At 55.4% G+C, this 23,514-nt stretch overlaps 1 protein-coding gene across 15 annotated transcripts in view; it reads left to right on the top strand.

The window, feature by feature from the left end:
• Positions 1 to 23,514, top strand: part of CAMK2B (calcium/calmodulin dependent protein kinase II beta) — a 138,791-nt gene that overhangs the window by 100,708 nt on the left and 14,569 nt on the right. For 2 of the 15 annotated variants that reach the window (XM_065397905.1, XM_065397902.1), the window contains 3 exons: positions 10,947 to 10,984; positions 11,398 to 11,469; positions 21,167 to 21,211. The exons of 1 other annotated variant lie outside the window; for it this stretch is intronic. In XM_065397905.1, coding sequence (XP_065253977.1) covers positions 10,947 to 10,984; positions 11,398 to 11,469; positions 21,167 to 21,211 — 155 coding nt within the window. Of the gene's footprint in view, positions 1 to 10,943; positions 10,992 to 11,397; positions 11,470 to 21,166; positions 21,212 to 23,514 lie in introns of all 15 variants that reach the window. 12 more of the 15 variants (XM_065397914.1, XM_065397915.1, XM_065397912.1 and 9 more) reach the window with 10 other exon arrangements.

Here is a 23,514-nt window from a genome sequence, read left to right as displayed (position 1 = left end):
CGGCCCTGACTCAGGGCAAGATTTGCAAAGGTATTTAGGCCCCTAGAAATGCAAAGAGGTGCCTAAGTCCCTTTCACAGTCTGGCCCTTTTGAAAATTTTACCCGTCGCTTCTCGTGACATTAGGCAACCCTCTCTCTGTGCCTCAGTTTCCCTATTAGTAAAATGGGCACCCAAACACTCCCTGCCCTCTGGCATGTGGGTTCCTGGCTGTAGTCCAAGAGCCAGCTCCTATTGTTTTATTCATTCATTAAAGCCAGCAATGTGGCAGTGACGCCCGCCTCCATTTCTCTGTCACACCGCGCTCAGTGCGGGACTCTGTGTTCCCTTTGGCAGGAGTTGAAGCCCGTCCCTTTCTCACACAGGGCAGGGAGCAGCTGCTGGTGAACTCCTCGGGGGGGTGTAAAAACCTGAACTCAGGTCTTGGCAGGGGACGGAAGGTGGAGATGGGCTGCAGACCCTGTATTTTAAATGCCACTCTTTGTAGTCCTGGCTGATTGGTTTGGGAGCATAATCCACATTGGATGTGCTATGCGGCTCCTCTTTGAAACAAGCCAAGCCCTCGGCTGTTTTCCTGCCATACACAGAGCCCTGGGCTGGGCATGATTGTACTGGGGTGGCTACACCAGCTGTTTTTAGCTCCATTAAAGCCAGCTTGGGGATGCCTACCCGTGCTGCTGTCCACCTCCTGACCGCAGTGGGGACATCCCCGGCCCCTTTTGGCGCTTGCGATCAGTCCCTAGAGCAGGAGGAGGCAAGGGCCATGCATGCCAGCTGCAACCAGTGTCAGGCAGGGGGTCGTGCCTAGCTGCGGACCCTCTTGCATCGGCCAGGCTGTTGGCCTGGTATCCTGCACTGGTGGCTTCTCAGGGCAGCGAAGGCCCAGCCGGCTTTCCCAGCGTGCCCAGAGATTCTGTTCACAACTTGGGATTGGAGTTCCCATCCTCAAGCTTCGTTGGTTGGTTTGCCGCGGCTGCCGCATTGGGATTCCTCCCCCAGCGAGGGATTTCCACAGTCGGGCCGAAACGGGAAACAATGAAATGACCCAAAGCCCGGGGAGCAGGCAGGCAGATCGCCCACTGTATAAGGTGTGAGCACCGCCCCCAGGCACAGCGCCAGAGTTGCCCATCACACGTTGGTGTGCGATTGCATGGTTCGTCCAGAGAGCGGACAGCAGATAGGTGCTGGGTGCGCTTAAGGACTGACATTCACCCTGTGCAGCGGATCAGCCCGAGGCGCCCGCCAGAAGCACCCCCGATATTTGGAAGACGTCAGCAGGGCGGAGACCCACGGTGGCTCTCGCACGGGGCGAGAGCCACTGGAGGGGGGTGTTTCAGGGAGCGAGGGGGGAGAGCAGAGAGCACCCGTTTGCTTTGTGGCGCTGTATTAAAATGTAAAGACTGGAGCTGAAGAAAGTTCCTTTCTGAGGAGATCTCCCTCATGCCAGGGTCTGGGGGCACCCCCTGCCTGGCAGTCAGGGGGGTAAGTTCCCAGAGGCACAGGGAATGTCTCCAGTGTGGCTATGCAAGTCTGATGCACCGCCCCGCCCCCCAGTCATGGCTACGCAGAGCCTCTGAGTAACCTCTACAAAGGCTCCTAAGTCACTTAGGGCCCAGATCCTCCAAGGTATATAGGTGCCTGTCTCCCACTGATTGCAGTGAATGTTAGGCGTTGAGGTTCTGGGCCGCGGAAGCCTGAAGCCCACTGACTTTCTGTGGGACTCGGCACTTCTGAAAATGGGCTCAGATGAAATTGCCCAAAGCACCTAAGTGATTTATGAGCCTATCTCTCATTTTCAAAAGCCCCGCAGGCGCCTGGGAGTCCGTGTCACTGCCAGTCAATGGGGTTTTGGCTCCGAAGTCATTTGGAGGCATTTGAAAATTTCCCCTCTATCCATTTCCAAATGGGGTTTGCAAGGTTTGCAAGGAGCTTGGGGCCCTTTCTTGGTGCGCGTGGGGCCTGGAGACGGGCTCTGCCTTTCTGCCTGAAGCTCGCCTGTGTCCGGAGCACAGTGTGAACGTCCAACCTAGGTGTGGCTGTCGCGCCGGTTTGCATGCGCACTGGGCGCTGCGTTGGCAAGATTCCCGGAGCTTTGTGCACAGAGCAGCCGCCGATTGGCACGGCCGTCATCTGCAGTCCCCTAGCCACACAGGCAGGCGTTCCCATATTGCCCCCAGAGCCCAGTTAACTCTGCTCTTCTGGCATCTCTATACCCCCTGCTGATCTGACATGTCATTGCAGAGACCTTTCCCTCTCCAGCGCCCGCCTCCTCTTCCTGATGCGGTGAAGTCAGTGGCCGGCTGAGCACAGGGGGGTGGATATTGACAGCTCCGGCACAGAGCAGGAATGTGTCTGGCAGCCGGGGGAAGAGGTGGCTTTGGCAGCAGTATCTGATACGGGCCGCCCGTTGGGTGCGCACCTGCATGAGAGCGCCCAATCTGTCTCCGGACGAAGGCGAAAGGGACTTTCGCCTTCGTCCGGATCTCTGCAATGCACTGATCTCTGCAATGCACTGGCAGATGACTGGGGGGAAGCTCAACAAACAGCTGGGGGCCAGTCCCCGGCTTTGGTGGGTGATGGAGAGGTGGCTTTTTCTGCCTTTCCCATTGCGCTCTTCCATGGTCTGGGAGCACAAGGATCACTGGAATGGGAAGCCTGGCAGGAGGCATCTGTCAATCACAGGTGCCTTGGGGCTCAGCAGTGCTGGGGAAGGAAAAACAGAAACTGAGTTAAAGGAAGTGTTGGGGAAAGATGCCTGAGCATGCCGGGGGCTGTCTGGAAGCAGCTGGGCTGACTGGCTAGTCTAGTGAAAGGAGATAGCTGGGGATAAGGGAGAGCTTATCCATATGGAGGGTCTGTGGGCATTCAGACAGGCTCCCCCCCCCCCCGTGCCACCTCCATCCCAAAGGGTCTTCCTTGTGAATGCTGGCTCTCCGCTTGCCACGGCCTCCCGCCCGCTCCTCCCCCTGGTCTTACCTGGAGGTTGAACTTGGTGAATGATGCATGAGGTTGTGTGACCCAAGGGCATGGGCCAGAGCCTTGTCTGGTTTTATCTATCCACCCAAACCGGAGGTGGGGCTCTTTCCTTTGTGTCCGCTGGTGCCAGCCCTGCATGCAGGAGACTGATCTGCATGGCAGTGACAGAAACTGACCCACCCGAGCTTGTATTAATGTCCGTGCAAAACTCCAGCCGGGATCCAATCAACAAATCCAGTGGACCCATCGGAGCAACTGCCTGCCACACCTACGACGAGGTGTTAGTCTTAACAGGTGCCACAGGACCCTCTGTTGCTTTTTTCAAATCCAGTGGAGGGAGCAGCGACTGACCCACGTGTCCCACTGTGTCTGGCACCAGTTATAAGCCCGTCCCCTCAGAGCAGACTGGTGTCGGCATTGCCTGCATCTGCTTTAAGAAGAGGCACCTGAATCTCTATGCAGACTTCAGTCCATAGGCATTCACAATGTACGTGGGGCTGGAAGCTTGCAAGGAGAGAGACGCTGCCTCGGGTGGCTATGGCAGGGCTCAGAGGGGCACGTGGGAACAGCCTGTGACTATCTGAAAAGCAGAGGCCGGTGGGAGGGGGTAATTTAGGGTGACACCCACGGGTATATATTAGGGAGCTGTAATGAAATTGATTTAAAATTGATCCGGTTACACCCGTGAGACCCCCTGAATGAAGATGCACCTAGATTGCTGTCACTTGCCCGTAAACAGATTTTCTTGATGTGGAAAGTTGCTGTCACTCTCCTGACCCCGGGAACTGCCCCGCCAGCTCTGACAACGCGCGTTTGAAAAGAGAAACACCCCGATGGTTCAATGGCTGACACAGGAGCAGCTTCCAAACTCTCCTGCCCTGGCTGCGCCCTCTCTGGATCCACTTCCCCTCTGTCTGCGAGACGTTGTGTCAAAGTCACATTCCAGCCCCTTGTGGAGTCAGCAGCAGGTGGTTAGAGCGGAGCGGAGCATGTCAGGGCTTTTCGTACAGCAGCACGGAGGACAAGTGAGCGAGTCACACGAGTTTCTCCACTGGGGGAAACAATCGGTGTTGCGCAGTGGAGAGGGTCCCGGGAGTTTGGAAAGGAACGGTAGCTTCAACAGAAATGGAGCTGCCACACCAAGAAGGGAGCGGTGGGGTTTTTGGCCTCGGCCTGGAGCGGGACTGGTGCTGCTTAGCTCGGCGTGGCAGAATAATAGATCTCTGGTCTTCACAAGAACATGGGCCAGGCAGATGGTGGATATTGGCCATAGAGTCACTGGCCAAGGATGACAAATGAACTAGAAGCAAGAGCGACGCCCAACCAGGAGAGCAATTGAAAGAGCTACAAACAGGCCCTGAGCCTGCCACAGCAGAGAGCCCCCATGGAGAACCTCCTGGGATGCCTTTGCTGGCCACTGGACGATGTATTGGACTGATCACCAAAAGATGACCCGGAGCCACCCATGACCAGTGGTGCTGAATGGACAGCTCCAGCCCTGAAGCGAGTTTGGATCCTAGGGTACGTCCAGACTACCCGCTGCATCGGCGGGTAGCGATCGATTTATCGGGGATCGATATATCGCGTCGACGGGGGAGCTGCGGCCGTCGATCCCGCGCCGTGAGGACCCAAGGTAAATCGATCTAAGATACTTCGACTTCAGCTACGCTATTCACGTAGACCCCCCCCCCAGTGTAGACCAGCCCCTAGATCCGGGATCCTAGATCGGGCCTTGATCGGAAGCAATTGGTGCTGAATGCACTGCTCCCCTCTTCTCCAGGGGGGATCCACAGCCTGTGACCCCTCCATTGCTGTCCTGCCTGATGCCACTCCCCCAGAAGAAGCTCTGGCTCTGGCACATCAGCTCGTCGTAGGTGTGGCAGGCAGTTGCTCCGATGGGTTAGGCAAAGGGTTGGCCCAAAGGGTCCCTTTGCACCTCATCTTACACACCATCCTCCAGGACATGGAGAGCGGCTGCAAGTGGCTTCTGGCCCCTCTACCCGTGAGGTTCATAGAATCATAGAATATCAGGGTTGGAAGGGACCTCAGGAGGTCATCTAGTCCAACTCCCTGCTCAAAGCAGGACCAATCCCCAACTAAATCATCTCTGCCCCACTCCCTGCTTTGTCCCCTTCCATCCCCTCTGTCTCCAGACAAGTCTCACCCACGGTGCACAAGGCTTCTTGTCATTGATGTTCAGATCTCCCCTGCCCTCTGAGCGAGAGATCTCTGCCGGAGCACCCGCCTTGCTGGCAGCTTCCTCGGCTGTAGACAACGGGCCTGGCTTTGTCTCGCCTCTTCCTGCACCCGATCCCGTCACGCCAGGGTTGTAGCCCTCCAGAGTCTTCCCATTGTCTCTAATAATGAATAAGCCCAGAGTGTTGGGTTCTCCCTGCTGGCTTTAAGGTGTGAAATCCTCTCTGGTTCTGCACCCTTCTCCTTTGGGGAACTGTCACGGTGCCCACTCTTGGCTCCGTGCGGTCCGTGGGGGGAACCCCTTTCAGTGAGACAGCCCTTCTCGGGGGTCCACTCTCTCTCGGGGTCAGGCCCTCCACCTCCTGGAGCCGCACCTCTCTGAGCCTTAGCACGTCTGTCTCTCGCCACGGGCCCCCTCAGGGAGTCCACTCGCTTTGGACCCCCGGGGCCTCCACCCCCCCCCGAAGGGGTTGATGCAACCCTGTTCTCTAGACCAGAGTGACTCTCAGCCAGCGTAAAACAGGAGGGTTTATTGAGCATTGAACACAGCACAGGAAACCCTCTGACCCTGAGGCCTGGCCTCCCTCAGCACAGCACATCCCAGTCTTCCCTGCATCCAGGTGGGCTCTGCCTGCTCCCCCTCTCCAGCCCAGAGCCCCCCTGCTTCCCAGCTGGGCATCTGATATCACCGACCCCAGGCCCCGCCTCTCTCCATTGTCTTCTCTCCAGGTAAACAGGGTCGTCTGGGCCTCCTCTGCTCTCCCCCCCTCCCTCCCCCCGGCTGGAACCGGCTGGTTAGGTCATGGGGTCCTCTCTCCGCAGCCCATTGTCCTCCCACTGGCCAGAACTGGCTGCGACTCCTGAGCTGGGTCTCCGGTGAGGGTCGTCAGGTCACCAGTCGCCGGGGTGTCCCTCCTCCAGGCCATTGGCTGGGGTCCCAAGTTCCCTCTCCGGTCCTCTGTAACAACAAACTCCCTCTCCCCTCACCTCGTTAAACCAGTAACACCCAGGGGCACTGAGTCCCACTCCCTCTGCATGCAAACCATTGGAAAACCACGAAAAGATAAGAAAATCCCCCACTTCGTCACAGGAACGAATGCATCACCTCCCCAGAGCTGTATCCTCTGCCAATCCAGAGCCTCGGGAAACCAAGCTGCAGTCCCTCACTTTACACTCAGTTGGGCTCCCTGCCGGTCCAGGAGCCAGCCATAGCAAAGTGACACGCCCAGGGGGCCATGAGCGATCTCAGTCTGCTGGCATCCATCTCCCCTCCCCTCGCCATGGCTACTGGGGATGAGCCCCCCAGACGGTTACTGTAGCATCTGGGCCAGCCTTGTAGGTAGGTCGTGCTATGCCAGGATCTGTGAGTTCACATGATGAGACCAGGTCCCTCACCCTACACGTGCAGTGCAGGGCGTCCGGCAGCTTGAACCTTGTGGACGGGCATTCCCAAGCGTGACCTTGGGAGTTAGGTTTGGAGAGCCCAGGGTCAGGCTGGGCTTTGGAGACCTCGTCCCCTGCTTTCTGGCTGGGTTACCAGTCAGAAGAGCTTTGAGGGTCCGAGCGTGACCGTTTTGCACGGCCAACTTCCTCCTCCATGGGGATGGGAGCCCACTGCCAGTGGCACGTAGATGGTCTCTGAGGTTGGGTTCCCTCCCAGCGCACGCCATGCTCTCGTTTCCCAGCCAGGCGGCTGTCCCCTGCCGGAGGGCACCAGGATTGCCAGACGTTACTGGTACCGCCTGTCTGGATGCTCCCCACAGGGGGCTCTGCTGAAAGGTATGAAGGCAGCTCCCCTTCCCGATTTGCAAGGTTCTGCGAGCCCTGGAAGAGCTGCTCTTCTGTGTCATGTGGAGAGTGACGGTTGACGAGGCAGGCACAGTTTACGTGCTTGGTGGCTTTGCTCTAGGGAGGCAGGGTGACCCAGGGGATGAGCCGCTCGACTGGGGGCCGGGACTCCTGGGTTCTGTTCCCAGCTCTGGCGTTGACTTGCTGGGTGAGCTTGGGTGAGTCACGCCTCCGCCCCTCTTCCTCCCTCAGCGAGGGATATTGACCCTCCTTAATAGCACAGCTGGAAAGTGCAAAGCTCCCTGTGTTGCTTGCAGCAGAACCGACCATTTCACTCTCCAGATGCGAGGAATGCTCTGCCAAAGCCCGAGCTGGGACCTCTGTCCCCACGGGCATTGCACGGATGTCTCAAGTCCACAAGACGCTTTCTAATCCTGGAGTAACTCGTCCTCCAATCTTGGGGTGATTCCAGCTAGACCATCGCATAGAGCATGGCTATGGGCCAAGCCTGTAGCCTTTTCAGCACAGTGTAGGTACTTGCGCGGTGCATTTTATCAAAGGCACCCAAACAGCTCCCTTCTGAGTCACAGCTGGCCGGATTTGCTGGCTGGGTGCCCTCCGTGGCTGTGTGCAGCCCAGTGACAGACGCTGTCGGCCACCGGATCCATGCTGCAGAGCCAAGGAAGCCATTCTGTTTCCCAGGAAAGCTACCAGCTACCTTTTGATCACAGCCTCTATTGCCAGGGCCGAAGAAGCTCCGCGTGGTTAAGGCCAGAAAGGACCATGACGATCATCCAGGCTGATCTGCATGGCGCAGGCCAGCGAATGTCACCCTGCGTTTATCCCGGTACCTCCTGGCTGCACCACGGCAGATCTTTCACAGGGGGTTGTCCCGTCCCTAAAGACTCTAAGCGCCGGAGCGTCGGCCCCGTCCCTTGGAAAGCCCCCCAGTAACCCGCATTGTTACGAATGCGCCAGTGGCGGGAACAGCTGTAGTAGTTACGGCCGCGCTTACCGGTAACGCTTTCCCGTGGACCAGTCAGCAGCCCCCTCCCACGCACCCTGGGCTCAGCAGAGTGACAGGAAGCCACGGCAGGATAGATCTGTCGGGGGCATGCGCCCGCTGGTTTGAAATTGGCTGCATGAAGCAAAGCCAAATTGAACACCAGACGCTAGCAAGGATCACTTCAAACCCCAGATTGGGGGGGGCAGCAATGTTAGGGGGTACTGGGGGGAAATATGGCCAATGTGGTTGAATGACCAAGAATTTGGCTTCGGTGACACCGAGAGACACGATCCGGGGAGCGGAGAGCTGCCTCGTTCTGCCTTGTCACTTTTCTGACTGCTGTGGCATTTTAAAAGGCTACTATCCACCCCCCACCCCCGCACCCTCATCAGTGTGACTGTGCTCAGGCCAGCTGTGAGTGGTAACTTCCCTGCAAATGTTGCACTCTGCCGGAATCAACACCTCTTTTTGTTCTCTTCTCTCCTCTGCCCTCCACTCCCTCCTTCTCCTCTCACCTGCCTGTCTCTCTCGCTTTCCTCTTCTGTACATTTCTGTCAGGTAAGCAAACTTTTCCCCGGGTTCTCTCCTCAGAGCTGGCTGGGGGATGGGAGACAGAGGTGGCCGTGGGGCAGTGGGCCGGGAGGCGGCGCTCCCTGTGTTCCACCTAGTCCCCGGGCTGTAGGGCGAGCGCCGATGCTTGGGTAGCGTTCAGAGAGGGTTTCTGTCTGCGAATGAGCAACAAACGGCACCGGTTAAAAGCCGGCAGATAGAGGCAGGCGGTGTGCAATCTGTCCCCACACACCGCTCTGCCAATGCACCTCGGTCTTGACCGGCAGCCCCTCTGTTTCAGTCCTAGGCTCACCACAAGCAGTTCTGCCAGTGCCCCTCACTCCCGACCCACAGCCCCTGCTATCCCAGCCCTGGGCTCCCCCCAGCTCTGCTGGTGCCCCTCACTCCCGACCCGCAGCCCCTGTTACCCCAGTCCTGCCCCTCACCCCTGGCTCTGCTGGTGCCCCTCACTCCCGACCCACAGCCACCTGCTACCCCAGCCCTGGGCTCCCCACAGACCTGCCAGTGCCCCTCAATCTCAACTCACAATCCCTTTTTATCCCAATCCTGCCCCTCATCCCTGGCTCTGCTGGTGCCTTCAATCCTGACCCTATCTCCCTGCTATCCCAGCCCTGGGCTCCCCCCACAGCCCTGCTGGTGCCCCTCAATCCCGACTCACAACCCCCTTTTATCCCAGTCCTGCCCCCTGCCCCTGGCTATGCCGGTGCCCCTCAATCCCAGCCCACAGCCCCCTGCTATCCCAGCCCTGGGCTCCCCCCCAGCTCTGCCAGTGCCCCTCAATCCCGACTCACAACCTCCTTTTATCCCACTCCTGCCCCCCATCCCTGGCTCTGCCGGTGCCTTCAATCCTGACCCCATCCCCATGCTCTCCCAGCCCTGGGCTCCCCCCACAGCCCTGCTGGTGCCCCTCGATCCTGACTCCCAACCCCCGGCATATCCAGCCCTGGGTTGCCACATCTCTGCCAATGCCTGTCATTCCAGACCTGCAGCTCCACTGCTCTCTCAGCCAGGGCTGGCTGACACAGGACAGTTGTTGGCTATTCTGAATGCAGATTCAGACCCAAGGAGGGGGGGTGCGAAAGAGCAGGTGGCCAGGCCCAGAGGGGACAGTGGGGAAGCAGGCAGCACAGCCTAACATGCTGGAGACCCCAGGGCAGGAGGGCTGGGCAGGGCAGTGAAGACGGGACCCAGAGCACAGCGGGGGCTGCAGGTTCCAGGGGTTGCTTCCTGGAGAGCGAGCTTCTGCCGTTTGGACCCCACCGGGGGAGGGCCATGGATACCCAGGCTGTGACACTCAGGGGGTTGGGAGCCCAGGCAGTGCGGGATAGCGGTTAGAGCAGGGGCTGGGCATCATCTCTGAGTTCTAGTCCCAGCATAGGTTTGACCTTGGGGAAGTACCTTAACCCCTGTGTCTCCACGTGCCCCTCTAGGAGCGCAGGCTGACACCCCCCCTGGCCTGCCTGGTGGGCACATGGTGAGATTGGGGACGGGGGCGGGGGGGAAGTGCTCTCAAGGAGCGAAATGAGATTGTGCCAAGTTCTGAGAGCGCCTCGGTGCTGTGCTGCCCGGTGGGGAGGGGCAGTAGTGGCTGGGGGCTGGCTCTCGGAGGGCGTGATCCTGCGTGGGAAGGGTCGGGGCAGAGGAAGGACCGCTCAGCTGTCAGCTGACTGGCTGTGAGGTGGCGAAGCACTGAGCTGGCTGGTGTGAGGGCAGGGGAGAAGGGCCCTGGGGACGGGGGTGAGGGTAGATCAGACTGGTGCAGAGGGCGAACAGCGGGAGATCATGCGGAGGCAGCTGGCGCCCTCTGCCCAGCGCCTGCGTTTAGGAACCGGGGAAGGGGCTAGTGAAAGGTCCAGCTGGGAGGAGACGTTCTGAGTCAGTGGGTTTCTAGCGGCGCCTGCTGGCCAGCGGTCACGACAGGTGCCGGGGGAAGAGAGCAGAGACCCCAGGGCTGCCCCACTTAGGAAGGTTTGGAGGGTTTCTCTGGGGCGACCGGGGGGGCATCATTGCCAGAGCCGAGCGCTGTCCCTGGAAAGCCTGCCCCCCGGTTCTGCTCGCGTGTGCGCTGGCCGAACTTGGGCCTGCCTGGGGCAGCTCTGCTGAGCAGGGAAACCGAGGGCATGCTGCCCTCGCACGAAGGGAACAGCCGCCAACGGGGCCGGCTGCCACGGCCGCTGTGACCTTTTCTGGGTCCCCATCTCGTATTCCGCTCGAGCCGGTGAAGGTGGGGCCTCCCCGGGTGCAGGAGGCTGGGGGAAGGGGTGGCGCTCCCCTTCTGCGTTTGGGCGTAACCCATCAGGGTTTGGGTTTGAAGCGGCCTCTCTCTGCCCCTCAAGGGCAGGCGGCAGCACGGTGGGTGCTGGCAAGGGGGGAACCGCCACTAACCCTGTCCGTTCCCTCCCCATGCAGCAGCTAAGAGCTTACTGAACAAGAAGGTCGATGTTGGCAAGGTGAGCAGCATGCTGGGGCTGCGGGGAGATCGGTTTTAGATCCCGAGGCCGGCGGGAAATGATGCCGGCGGTGCAGGCTCCTGTCAGGCCAGTGCTGTGGCGAGCTGGCGCCCGCCGCTTGCAGCTTCTGCCTGGCCCGGAGCCATGACTCGAATATCCAGAGTCTCTCCCAGGCCAGGAGGGCTTTGCAAAGCTGCCCATACACAGTTCCCCTGTGTCTCACCCACATCTGGGCCTTCTCTGGAGCCCTGGATGCACGCCAGGCACTTGGCTTTCCTGCTCATGTCCGCCTCGGCCTGGCCACGTAATGCAGGGGATCCCTGCTTGCCCCATAGGGTTGGGAAGGTCTGTGGGGGGTGGAGAGGAGCATGGGCCACCAGGCCTGTCTTTCAGGGTGCGTTTCTCCTTTGCAGCCGCAGACGAACAGCAGCAAAGGCAGCGCCGGGGTCACCAGCCCGAAAGGAACCCTCCCTCCGGCTGCACTGGTATGGCTCTCGATCTGTTCTGCTGCCCCTCCGCTTTCCCAGCTGCCTGCAAGCCGCCCGGCTCTGGGGAATTGAGTGGCGCTCCCTGCTCATGTGCCCCCCAAAACCTCCTGCACTGGACGTGGGCTCTGCATGGCCGGGAGCGGGCACTGCTACGCACAGCTCTGGGCCATGTCCGCCGGGGTGAACCAGCTGCCCGCGTGCGCTCAGAGGGTGCTGAGCACACAGTCCAGATGGGGCAGGGCCAGCGTGCAGGCAAGTGGGGCTGAATTGGCCGGCTCCAAGCCCAGCCCTGCTCCGAATGCCTCCGTGGGCGCAGACCCACTTCTTTCCACGCTGCCCTCCTTGAGCTAGGGCCCTGCCACGTTCCTGTGGCAATCCGGACGGATGGGGAGGGCTGCATGTTCCTGCTCACAAACAACAGAGGGGGCTTCCTGCCCCTCTGCGTCACTAGCCCGGCCAATGGCAAGTGCCAGGGCCTGCCCCACCCGGCTGGGCTCCCTGCCTTCGGCCCCCGTCCCTGGCCCGACTGTGCGGCGAGTGCCAGCCCCAGAGCAGACCCCGCGGAGGACCACTCACAGTCGAGACCAGTCCGCGGGCAGCTGGCCCAGAGTGCCATGGGCAGACAGTGGCCTGACCTTGGTAAGTGTGTGGAGCCCAGGACCGTGCCCAGCCCCAGGGATGGTAGGACAGGCCTGGGGAGAAGCGTGCCGGGCCTCGCCTGGGGAGCAAGCTGTTCCTGACCCAGGCCTCGGCCCGGGACAGCGAGCGTCCCAGGAGCTGCTCTAACCCTCCCGGAGCTTCCCGTGGCCCAGGCAGGGTGAGCTGCGTTCACTTCTACCCAGGTCCAGACACTTCCCTGCTCAGCGCAGGGCCCCGGCTGCCACCCCGGGGCTAGTGCCAAGGGGGCTGAATAGAAGGGGCGGGGGAGATGCCACCGTTGGCAATCGCTTGAGGCAAGGCCGAGCCGGGAGGGCAAGGCCGACGCAGCGTCCAGCAGCCTGCGCGCTGGTCTGGCTCCGTAGGGCTACCCGGAGCCCTGATCTGCAGCCAGCTGCTCCCTCTGGGGCTGGGAGTCACAGACAGGCCGGAGCAGGAGGTCACTCTGGGCTCCACGAAGCTGTAAACGAAGCAGGGAGAGGCAGTAGCCTGCTGTACGGTCCAACGCCCCGGGCCTGAATCCCGGGGACAGGCCTCAGAGACTGAACAGGGCTGCAGTGAGGGGAGGCTGCCTGGGCAGCCAGCCACTCCGAGGGCTTGGCTCTCCCTCGTGCGGTCGTTTAGACCAGTGCCAAGTCTGCTGCGACAGCATCTTACACCTGGCTTGGCATCTGCCCAAGGAGCAAAGTGCTGGAGGCTCGGGCTACCAGATTTTGTATCCTTGGCAGAAAGCTTTAGGGAGCAAAGTCCCTTATAAGTGAGTGCAATGCGCAGGCCTTTGCGTTTAGGCCGTCCCATGGAGTGGCCTGTTTCTCCTGTTTCTGTGCCCCTGCTCTGCCCAGCCCTGGAATAGTTTTCATTGGTACCCCTAGCACGGATCACGTTCTAACGCATGTCCACTAACATGCCTTGAAATTCTAGTGCGGACAGGACACACCCGTCTGTTCCCAGTCACGCTTAAGGGCTAACCCTTCATGGCACATCTACACCCGAGTTTACAGTCACGCTAGTGTAACGCTCCCAGCGGTGACGCAAGAGCGTGATACCAAACGCAGGGCAGACTGTTAAACACCAGGGCACAAACCCCGAACGGGTGGTGAGTTCTATGCTTAGATTTCACCAACCAGTGCAAGCTCCTCCAGTGCTATAACAGTACCCCTGGGGTACGTCGCTCTGTCTCGCCACCCAGGTGAGTGTATGTCTGTGATCGACGGACCCTTCCTTCCACCAAGAATCACAGCGATATTCAGGTTACCCCCAGTCCCAGTCACTTGCCCCAGGTCAGTTGCACCTTAGATCTCCCACCACAGATGCTTGTAGCCAATCCTGAAGACTGATTAGGTAGGAAAAGGAAATGAGAGAGTTATGTACAAGGGCAAAGCAAGCGAATGTAGGCACACGCATGAGTTACAGTCATAGGGTTCAGAAGGTGATACAGGCTTGTGACGGGGGTTAGTCACCGCTGGGGAGCCTCCTGGTGGCCACGTCTGGGGATTAGTACTTTTCAGGTCACAATCCCTTTCTGACCTCGCTCTCCTGGACTCGCCGTGTGACTCAGCCCTCCGGCCAGGTCATTAACAGTCCTACCCTTGTAGGTTTCAGAGTCCCACTGGGTCAGCTGTGCATGTGCCTGCTCCAGGGCCAGGCCCTCTGCCGCTTCCCCAGCGGTTAGTAGGGGAACCCGGGCCCCCCACTACTCCGGCTTCCAGACCAGGGACTCTAAGTCTAGCAACTGCCATCTACTTGATCCCAGATCCTGTTGCTATTTCCCTGGACCCTTTTCTGCTCCCCTTCTCCATCTTCCAGCCCCCTCCTCTGGGCTTGCCTGCCCAAACTCCAGATTACGTTCCCTGCAGCCCTCTTCTGTTCTATCTTTTTCTTCTCCTCTCGTTTTATGCTTCATCTTCAGCCGTTCTCGCATCATCAAAATCCTATATCCTCCCCCCTAGCCCAGTATCCTTCGAAAAGCGAAGTGATTCTCTTTTACGGCTGCCCCACTTTCCCGGCGCCCTCACCAGTCCTTTCCGACGATAGTCTTTCACCTCGCGGCCTCTCAGTTCTTGAGAAAGAATCTTTTTGTGTAATCCTCCCTGCGTTACCACAACAGCTGCTCAGCTGGGTCTTAGACTTTTGCGCGCATCGCAGAGCACGTCTTTGTGCTTGTTTCGTAAATATAAATTACCATTCGGGTCACAGCGAGCTGTTTGAAGAACGGAAGTAACTATATTCAGAGCTGTCATAGCTATTAATAGACCATTATCCTCAAGTTGAGGACATAGTTCATGGAACCGTTGTCCTTTTTCCTCTTGGAAAAAGCACTTCCCGTTCCTTTGCAAGTTCTCTCTTAATCAAACTTTTGAAGTCCTGTTTTCTCAACTTCCTCACTTTGTAAGGCAGTTTTTGTGGCTTTATCTGCTATTTCATTGCCCAGTGTCCCGACACGCCCCGGAATCCAAACTGTTACTATATATATACACCCAATTGTGCTATCTCCGTAGTTAAGAACAATATTTCATTGAATAAGTTATTCCTGCTTTCCAAGGCTTCCTTTCTAATCGCTGTTACACCCAGTAAAGAGTCAGGTAGGATAACAGCCATAGCTGGGCATACAGCTTTTCTCCAGGTCAGTGCCAACAGTACACCCATCAATTTGGCCATCAAACGGCCGCAAAATTGGCTAGGCTCCTAGATCTCTTAATTCCAAATTCGGGGATACAAAGGCTATTCCCACTCTGCCCGTGCTGTTGTCTCTGGAATCGTCAGTAGAGCTTTAGCAAGCTGGCCCCATTTGCTATGTATAAATTCAGAAATCTTAGTCGTCATATTTGATAGCCCTGCTCATCCTTATGTTCTTATCATTCCAGCTCCACAACCGTCCAGCTGTAGGTGGATTTCCCAGGACTAAAGATTTTAATTTCATCCAGACCTTCCTTTTCACCCAAGTCTTTTACCCACCTTTTGACCCTGGGACTTTGTGGCATCCACTTACTTCTTCTCTACTTAATTCCCAGCAGTCCTCGTCTATTCATTGAGTACTTTGATCTTCTCTGTTTCCATTAACCTTTGCCCAAAATGTGAAATCTAACAATTTCATCCTTCCATTTATAGGCATTTCTCTGGTTGCGACCTGCAGCCCACACAACGGAATCGTGATATTCACACCACCTGCGATTTGCAGAGCTTGGGCTCGGCTCGGCTCTGATTGTTCGAGTGTTGAGTTAGAAGTGGAGTTAAAGGCTCGGCATACCCCAAGCATTCCCAGCAATTCTTTGAAGCAGATTCATCCTAGCTTTACATTTAATCTTGATATTACCTAGGTGACCCTTCCAAGTGAGCTTGCTGTTGGACATAACTCCTAAGAATGTCAAATGTTGAGCTACCTGTATTTTTTCTATACAGATAAGCCCCTTTGTTTTCAGTTTAAACCGATTTTTATCGAAAAAATCCCGGGTTTTACAAAAAATATTATTCTGTTTTTTCTGATGTTCACCCTACTTTTGTATCATTCAGATATATAAAAAATAACTTGTTTTATTAGGAAACTACAATACATTGCATGAGATCTGTTGTTTTCTTAACCTCGGAGGTGGCATTGTGTTTTGAGTTCTGTTTTAGTTCTGCACCAAACCACACCGATGAACAGAAGTCAGAGCATTAATCTACTGAATACTTTCCCCCCGCCCCCCGTCTTTCCATCCACCAAAACAAATCCCAATATTTACCCAGAAAAATTATTAGTAGTTTTTTGCACTGATTTTTGCCTGCTTTTGTTGTTGTAATAAACACTGTAAATTCCAGGGGGAAATTAAATAAAATAAAAACTGAAAACAACGGGCCCTATCTAGAGAGAGAGAGAGAGAGAGAAGTTCTGTTCCTCCCCAGTCTTCCTCTTTGGGACGATCTTAGCTTTAGCAAGTGAGAACTTAAATCCCCGCATATCTCCCCATTTTGAAACCACATCCCCCTCGAGCGTCTCATTGGTTCTCTCCACAGCTATCAGAAGCCTTCTATGTTGGGTCTATATCGCACAGTCATCCCCAAATCAGATAATAACTATTCCTGCCTGTATACTCCCCAGGGGATCATTAGTCATAAAGTTAAACGGGGTTGAGCTGATAACACCCCCAGGGGAGAGCCATTAGTTCGTTTATAAAGATTTGACAAAGCTGCCCCCATCTTTACTTGTATGGTTCTTCTATTACTTAAGTAGTCTCTTACCCGCTTGAACCTTCTTCTTCTTATTCCAACCGTGGCTAGCTTCTACAGCAAGCCTTCCCTCCACAGCGTGTCATGCTTTCTCGGTGTCCAAGAAGACAGCTGTCAGAAACACTCTGGTCCTCCTGGGGGTTTGTATTTCTCTTTTTAATCTTACAGTATGATCGGCTGTGCAGCTTCCTTTCCCGAGACCGCTCTGTACATAGTGCGTAATTTCGTTTTTTTCCCAAGCATGCTACTAAGCTCTCATTTTTCAGTCTTTCCTTCATTTTGCGGAATAGATCGACGCATCAGGTCTCGTGCGTATTTTGGCAGGTTTTCCTATCAGTATAACCACTGCTTGCTTCCATTCGGCCGGTAGTATTCCTCTTCCCAGATATTATTATATCATTTAAAAGAAACCCTTATGCTGCCTTCCAGTAGGTGCTTAAGCATTGCATTACCTATCGTATCTTTATATAGGGCTGTAGTTTTGCTCTTGTCTATTAGCTTTTTTGAGTTCCAGTATGCTGAAATTTTCATTCACTGTGTCATCTTTATATTACAGTTTTCTTCGGCAAACATTCTTTTGGGTTCACAAAACTCTTTGCTTTGCTTTGCTTTGCATCACTACTAGCTTTTTGGAACTCTTTGGCTAAAATGTCCGCTTTTTCCTGAGTCAGAACGTTCGACTTTATCATTTACTCTAAGTCAGGGTCTAATCTGTTTTTGTTCTGTATCCCATTCATTCGTTTATCTCTCTCTGAAGCCTTGGAATCTTTGTTCAATTTCCCATAATACTTTCTCCAAATCTCTCTTTGCCTTTTTAATAGTTCTTTGTGCCACTGCTTTACAGCATTTATAGTTCATGAAGTCCTTGCTATTCATTGTACTTTTGGCTTGTTTGTATGCCGTATTTCTTTCTTTAACTGCAGCTTGACAATCTTCGTTCCACCAGGGAACTGAATTTTGGAGTTTGTGGCAGTTCAATATCTTACATATAGCTAGATTGGTTGCTGCTACAGCTCCTTTTATTATATTATCATGAAATTCCTCTAGATTATCACTTACACAATTAGTACTTGGATACTCAGCACACCTACTCTTAAAGCATCCCCAATTTGGTTTTCTAAGCCTCCAGGTAGGAATTCCTTCAATGTTTTCAATGTTACCTTGGCCTTGATATGTAATTAGCATAGGCAAGTGATCACTTCCCATTCCATCTTCTTTATTGTTTCCCAGCTGCATTACTTTGCCATATTGCTTCTTGCAATTCCCAGATCGAAACATGAAAAAGTCCCATCCACCAAATGAAACCTTCAGAATTGAGCAATACCAGGTTGGGCGTATCAATGAAACTGTTTTATAGTCCGTTTTCCTGCTTCCCCATAATTCAATATGGCTAGTAAGGTCTCCACAAATAATATACGGGCTTTTGACACCCTTAACTAACTCTTCCAATTCTAGATTGTCTCGTTTTTTTATCTGGGTTGTAAACATTATAGATTTGTATGAAGGTGTTATAATTCTGCAGAGGAATCTCAACAGTATTGTACTCAAAACATAAGTTCTGCACATCGATACCAACATAACTTAGACCTTCCTCCTCTTGTCATTTCTCTGCCACGGCTGATTACATCATATCCTGAAATCCTAAACATGAGTTTTCTCACTAACCATGTTTCTTGGACACATATCTAATCAGGGTTGTGTTCCGTTTCAAACCCAGCTTTCTTTCATTCCCGGCCATGTGTTATTAAACTATGTGCGCTCCAACAAAAAAACGCTGTGTTGTTTAAACTACATTATTACCTTCATTTAAAATTGCATGCATGTGGTCTATCGAGAGATTGCCCATATGCAAATACTTTTCTATCAGGAGGTAGCCGTGTTAGTCTGTATCCACAAAACCAACAAGGAGTCCGGTGGCACCTTAAAGACTAACAGATTTATTTGGGCATAAGCTTTCGTGGGTAAAAAACCTCACTTCTTCAGATGCAACTGAAGAAGTGGGTTTTTTACCCATGAAAGCTTATGCCCAAATAAATCTGTTAGTCTTTAAGGTGCCACCAGACTCCTTGTTGTTTTTGTAAATTCTTTTCTGTCACTTTGGTTATCATTTTTAATTTTTCAGTCATCTTCTTCCCTGTTCTGTAAACTACAATCAATCACGTTGGTCATAAATGCTATAAATTTCTCTTTGCCTGCAAGCAGTGTGTCTTCATCTATTCCCCTTATATCATCTTCCCTGCCCTGAACTGCGTGGTGTTGTACCAGCAGCTCGTTTTTCTCCTCCTCCAAATTCCGATGCGAATATTTTGTGTTAGGATGTTTTATGGATGGTTTTAATTTTCTGTCTCTCTCTAGCTTGTTCTGCGGCCACACACCCTCCGTGTGCTGCGCTGGGTTTATAACTGCCACATTGTAGTTGTGTTCTTCCCCCGCACTTCTCCACATTTACCGCCCCTCATTTTCCCCTGACAGGCAGCAAAGGGGCTGAAGTATATGGTTTAACCCAGCAGAGTTGAGTTCCTATCAGGTAGCGTTGCAGCTTTAAATGTTACTCAGACAGCTGTGGATGGCTTCTGGTCTCCCCCTCTCCTGCTAATCAGCACTGGATCCTCCCCATCCCCTTTTTAATTACATCCTCAGCCATGCCTAGTGGAACCCTGTACGTTACCCCTCTTGCTTCTAGGGTGACCAGATGTCCCGATTTTATAGGGACAGTCCCGATTTTGGGGTCTTTTTCTTATATAGGATCCTATTACCCCCCACCCCCTGTCCCGATTTTTCACATTTGCTATCTGGTCACCCTGCTTGCTTCTGTCACAAACTTAGGTAGCTGGCAAATTACTTTTATTGCACATAAGATTCTAGTTTTAAGAAGTTTCTCAGCCTGTTCCTCATGTGTATGTTCTCCTACTAAATGGCCACCCTGCCGGCTTTGAGCTCATCCTAGCTCTCTGATACTGCGCCTAATCCGTTCTGCTGTTTTCAAGGGATTAACATCTCCCAGCGTCAGTGTAAGATGTCGATCCTTTTCCTTACTCGTGTTTCCATCCCCGTCTGCTCCCTCCCCTTCAGAGACAGATCTTTCTATTCTTCCCAATCTGACGCTATTCGTCATCCTTTGCTGCTTCTCCCTCTCAGCCTGGATTCCAGCTCCGTTCAGCCAGCCAGCCGCCGGCCCAAGCCCTGGCTCTCAGCCTACCCGGCCAGCCCTCTTCTGCTCCCAGCTTGCTGGCTTTATACCAGCCCAGCCTGCCCCTCATCATCAGTTAGCTTTTCAGGCTGTCCCCCGGGTGCTGCCTGACAGCCTGCTCTGCCCTGCGGGGGTGACACCCCATCGCAAGGCTTCTATAATCAGCAAGCACGATTTGACCTTTAGGGCTAAACGCAGCCTGGGGATCTCTTGCCGTCTGTCTAGAAACACTTGCCCCCCTGCCCCGAGTCCATGCAGCATGGAGCTAACCCCAAACCAAAGGAACTAGGGCTTATCCCCTTCCTGCCATGTGCTCTTAGCTGTAAACTCAGCCGATGGGAGGAGTCTGCTTGCAAGACTCGTCTTCAGGGATGAGCAGAAAAGCCGCAAGCGTCTTGAGTCCTTTTGCTGACAATCTGGAAGTGGGGAGTTCCCAGTTGTACGACACCCTCCCCCCCAGCCTGTCATGGGGCTCTGCTTTCCAAGGGGGTGTGACAATTTCTGTGGAAGAGCAGCTCTTCGCATTCCGTCGTGTCCCTCTCCTGCATGGTGATTCGCACACTCCCCGAGGCTCACGATGCAGCCGCTCAAGTATTACATCACGGGGGGACCAGGCATATGACAAGTGAGATTAGGCCAGGCAGCAGCTCACCAGCGTTCAATGGTCCAGACGTTTTCTGGTCATTCCAATACCTGTTTCATCAATATGAACCCACATGGGCGCCAGAGAGAGACCAGCTGTGTGGCTGATGAGACACGGGGACTTTGCCGGCCTCCCAGGTAAGCGCATGGTAAAGTTCCCGGACGCTAGCCCATCTCGCGACCCCCCCGCTGTGTTCTGGCAAAGGTAAGAGCTCTGTGCCGCCGACCTGCAAGCCCTTGGGTGGCGAGAGAGGTGGGGGGGCCACACATCCCAAACACAAGGCTGCAGGAAAGACGATCCCCCAGCTGGACCCTTCCCCTCTGGCTGGACCCAGGCTCCTTCAGGGCTGAGACCTGGGCTGGCTGATGATGGCTGAGAGCGCTCCCCAGAGACAGGCGCATTTAAAGGGCCATTCCTTCCATGCTTGGGCAACTAGCTGCCTTCCCGCTGGCATCTGGAGCAGGGCGCCCCTTCCCTGTGAATGGCGCTGGCCTTGCCCTCGTGACCGCTCTTGAGCTCATGGGGACTTGCAGGGCTCCCTGGTGCCGCCTGTATCGGGGTGCTGGCAGCCCTGCCTCCTTCCTGACGTGCCCCCCGCCCCCCGCCTCAGAGGGCTCTGATCCAATTTCAGCTTCACGCTCTCCATTCCCCCCCACCTCGCCTAGATGCTCATGCCATGGCTTGGGCTGTGATTCGGTTTCATTCATGGAGATCCAGCCCCAACCCCCAAACCCCGTTTCTCTCTTCCTGGTTTACTCTGCCACTCTCTGTTGTTTTAATCATTTGCCTTTGGCTGAACTAATTACTTTTTGCTTTTCTCCCTCCATCCTCCCCCCTTCCCTGCTCTCTTCTGGGTCTGTCCCCCCTCCGTCTCCCCCCTCCCCTTCACGTTCTTGTCACCGTTTTCTGATCCGTCTTTCCCTCTCTTCCAACGACTACTGTGTTGTTTTTTCCTTCCTTTCTGTCTCTCTTCTCCTTCCTCTGTCTCTCTTCCGTAGGAGCCTCAAACCACCGTTATCCATAACCCCGCGGACGGCATTAAGGTACTGCTGCCTGTCTTTCCTTCGCCCTTGGCCCAGTTGCGATCTTGGCTACGTTCTGACACAGCTGTGCGCTCTCACCTCTGGGGACAGAGCCTGGACTCAGGCTTTTCCTCCTTAGTGTGCTCCAGTCTCTCTCTGGAGCGTAAGAGAACAGGAGTTGGGTGCCCCTTAGGGAGCTGTCCAGGGCAGCAGATTGGCCCAGCAGATGCGTCTGCAGGGCATCGGCCTCCTTGCAGAGCTCACGGGGACGGAGCGTGGTCAGTGGGTGAGCAGTCTGGAGGGTAGACCCTGGCTCTTGGGGGGAACCTGGCCCCCAGTGCAGTCTGTGGGAGTTTTGCTGTTTGCTCCCACCAGGTCTCCTGCGGAATTGCTGCCAACAGCAAGTGATGACCCCCTCAAGGGCTGCCCCTCCTCAGGCGCAAACGCCCCTGAAGTCGGGGGGGAGATACCAGCTTGGGGCTCTGCCACCCATTCTGCTCCAGCCTTAGTATCTCAGGGTTCAGAGCCCCATGGGGGCAGTGGGCTCCGTGCTCGGAGCATGCACTGGCTGCCTCTCGGAGGGTGTATTGCTGTGCATGCCGCTCTGCGTGCTCCTCACCCCGCAGCAACAGGCCTAGAGCCATGTTTGTGGTCGCAGAACCGGGGTTTGGGGGAGTCTGGCCATCTGGGGGTGGGGGGTTCGGTGGCCCAACCAGCATCCAGCTGGAAGTGGGGCACTTGCTCGGTAAGGGAGGGGGGTGGGGAGCCTCTGCTCTGACCCCAGAGGAGCCAGTCCAAGAGCAGAGATCCTGAGCTGGCTCCGAGCACAGCCACGGAGAGGCAAGTGAGCAGACAGCCCCAGAGCTGGGACTGGCTGAGGACTGACAAACTCCTTCCATGCCACGTTCATCCATTGCTCTCACACAGCTCCCGCCTCCGCCCCAGCCTGCATCTCGTCCTCACCCATTCTCCGCTGCAGGGATTGAGCATCCCTTTCCATCCCCGACTTCCGACTCATTCCCTCGGCGCATCTGGCCATCCCCACTCCCCGGGGCAGGGGGCACAGGCAGAGCCAGGCGGGGAGTAGGTTCGGCTGCAGTAGGGACAGATTCACAGTTTGCAATTCCCTGCCCTCTGGCCCCTCCTGCCCGCTTGGCCCAGCTGTCTGGCACGGCAGCCTCCTGCCTCGCTGAGCAGTGCATTCGCGGCAGAGGGTGTGCAGGATCGGGCCCTTAGGAGCTAATCCATTGCCCCAGCGCTGTATCCGCCTCAGTGTCCACTTGGCTGGACTTTCCACCTGCCTGTGCAGCTTTTGTAAATAGCCTGATGGGTCCCTTACCCCGGTCTGTGGGGCCGGCGCCCCGCGGGGTGACTGATCCCAAACCGAGAGCGCTCCAGGGAACCCCCCGTGGGCCGTAGCCTGCTTCCCCCGCCATCGCCCTGCCCCCACCACAGCCCCATGGACTTCGGGGGAGTGACTCCTAATGCACGTCGACGGCCGGGAGAGCAGGATGCTGCCATAGCTGCTGGCATGTCCCCAGCGCGGGCGGTGTATCAAGGTGGGGCCAGTCCTGGCAGCTGTGTGCCCCCCAGAGACCAGTACGTCCCCAGGTAGGGCACTGCTTTACCTCTGCTCCCTTTGCCCCACCTGGGGAATACAAAAGGAGCAGGGCCTGGCACCTACATCCACACACCAGTCACCCAGCGGCCGTGAGGAGTTGGTTTTTAAGGAGCTTGTCTCTTAAAGGCACCCTGCAACGGCCAGGTCTGTGCCCTTGGTTTGGTTCTCTGGGATGGATAAAAAAGGCTGAAAAGGGGGGGCGGGATTCTTGTTTCCCAAAAGCTGCTTTTTTCCATCTTAAAAATAACCTGCACTGGGGTTGGCGGAAGACGCACTGGAGGTCTTTGCCATGGCGATTATGAGCCAACGCAGGATGGAACTGTAGGATCTGTTTGAATTTGCAACAGAGTCCTGCTTTCTCTCAGGTGCTTCTGAATGGCTTGAGTTAAACAGACATTAACAAACCTGAAGTAAAGAGTCTGAACAGCCCAAAAAACCCCTTAGTTCACTGCTCTGATTTGTGCTGTCACAATCCGGCCAGGTCGCCGGGCGCCGCAGAGACTCCAGGGCAGACGGGCTTTCTTTCTACATCACATGGAAACAACAAGGAGCACACACCCGATTTTGTTCTCCTTCATGCATTACAGAAATTATTCTGAGAAAAATGAGCAGGCAGGCAGCCTCTTAGCCGCTTTACTCACCGCATAAGTGGACGAACAAGGGAAGGTGGAACAAGCAGGACCTGGCCTATTTTCTCCAGAGA

Source organism: Emys orbicularis, chromosome 2 (assembly GCF_028017835.1).
Source record: "Emys orbicularis isolate rEmyOrb1 chromosome 2, rEmyOrb1.hap1, whole genome shotgun sequence".
In the NCBI taxonomy this organism is placed as follows: domain Eukaryota; kingdom Metazoa; phylum Chordata; order Testudines; family Emydidae; genus Emys; species Emys orbicularis.
This window is presented reverse-complemented; position numbering and strand designations above follow the sequence as displayed.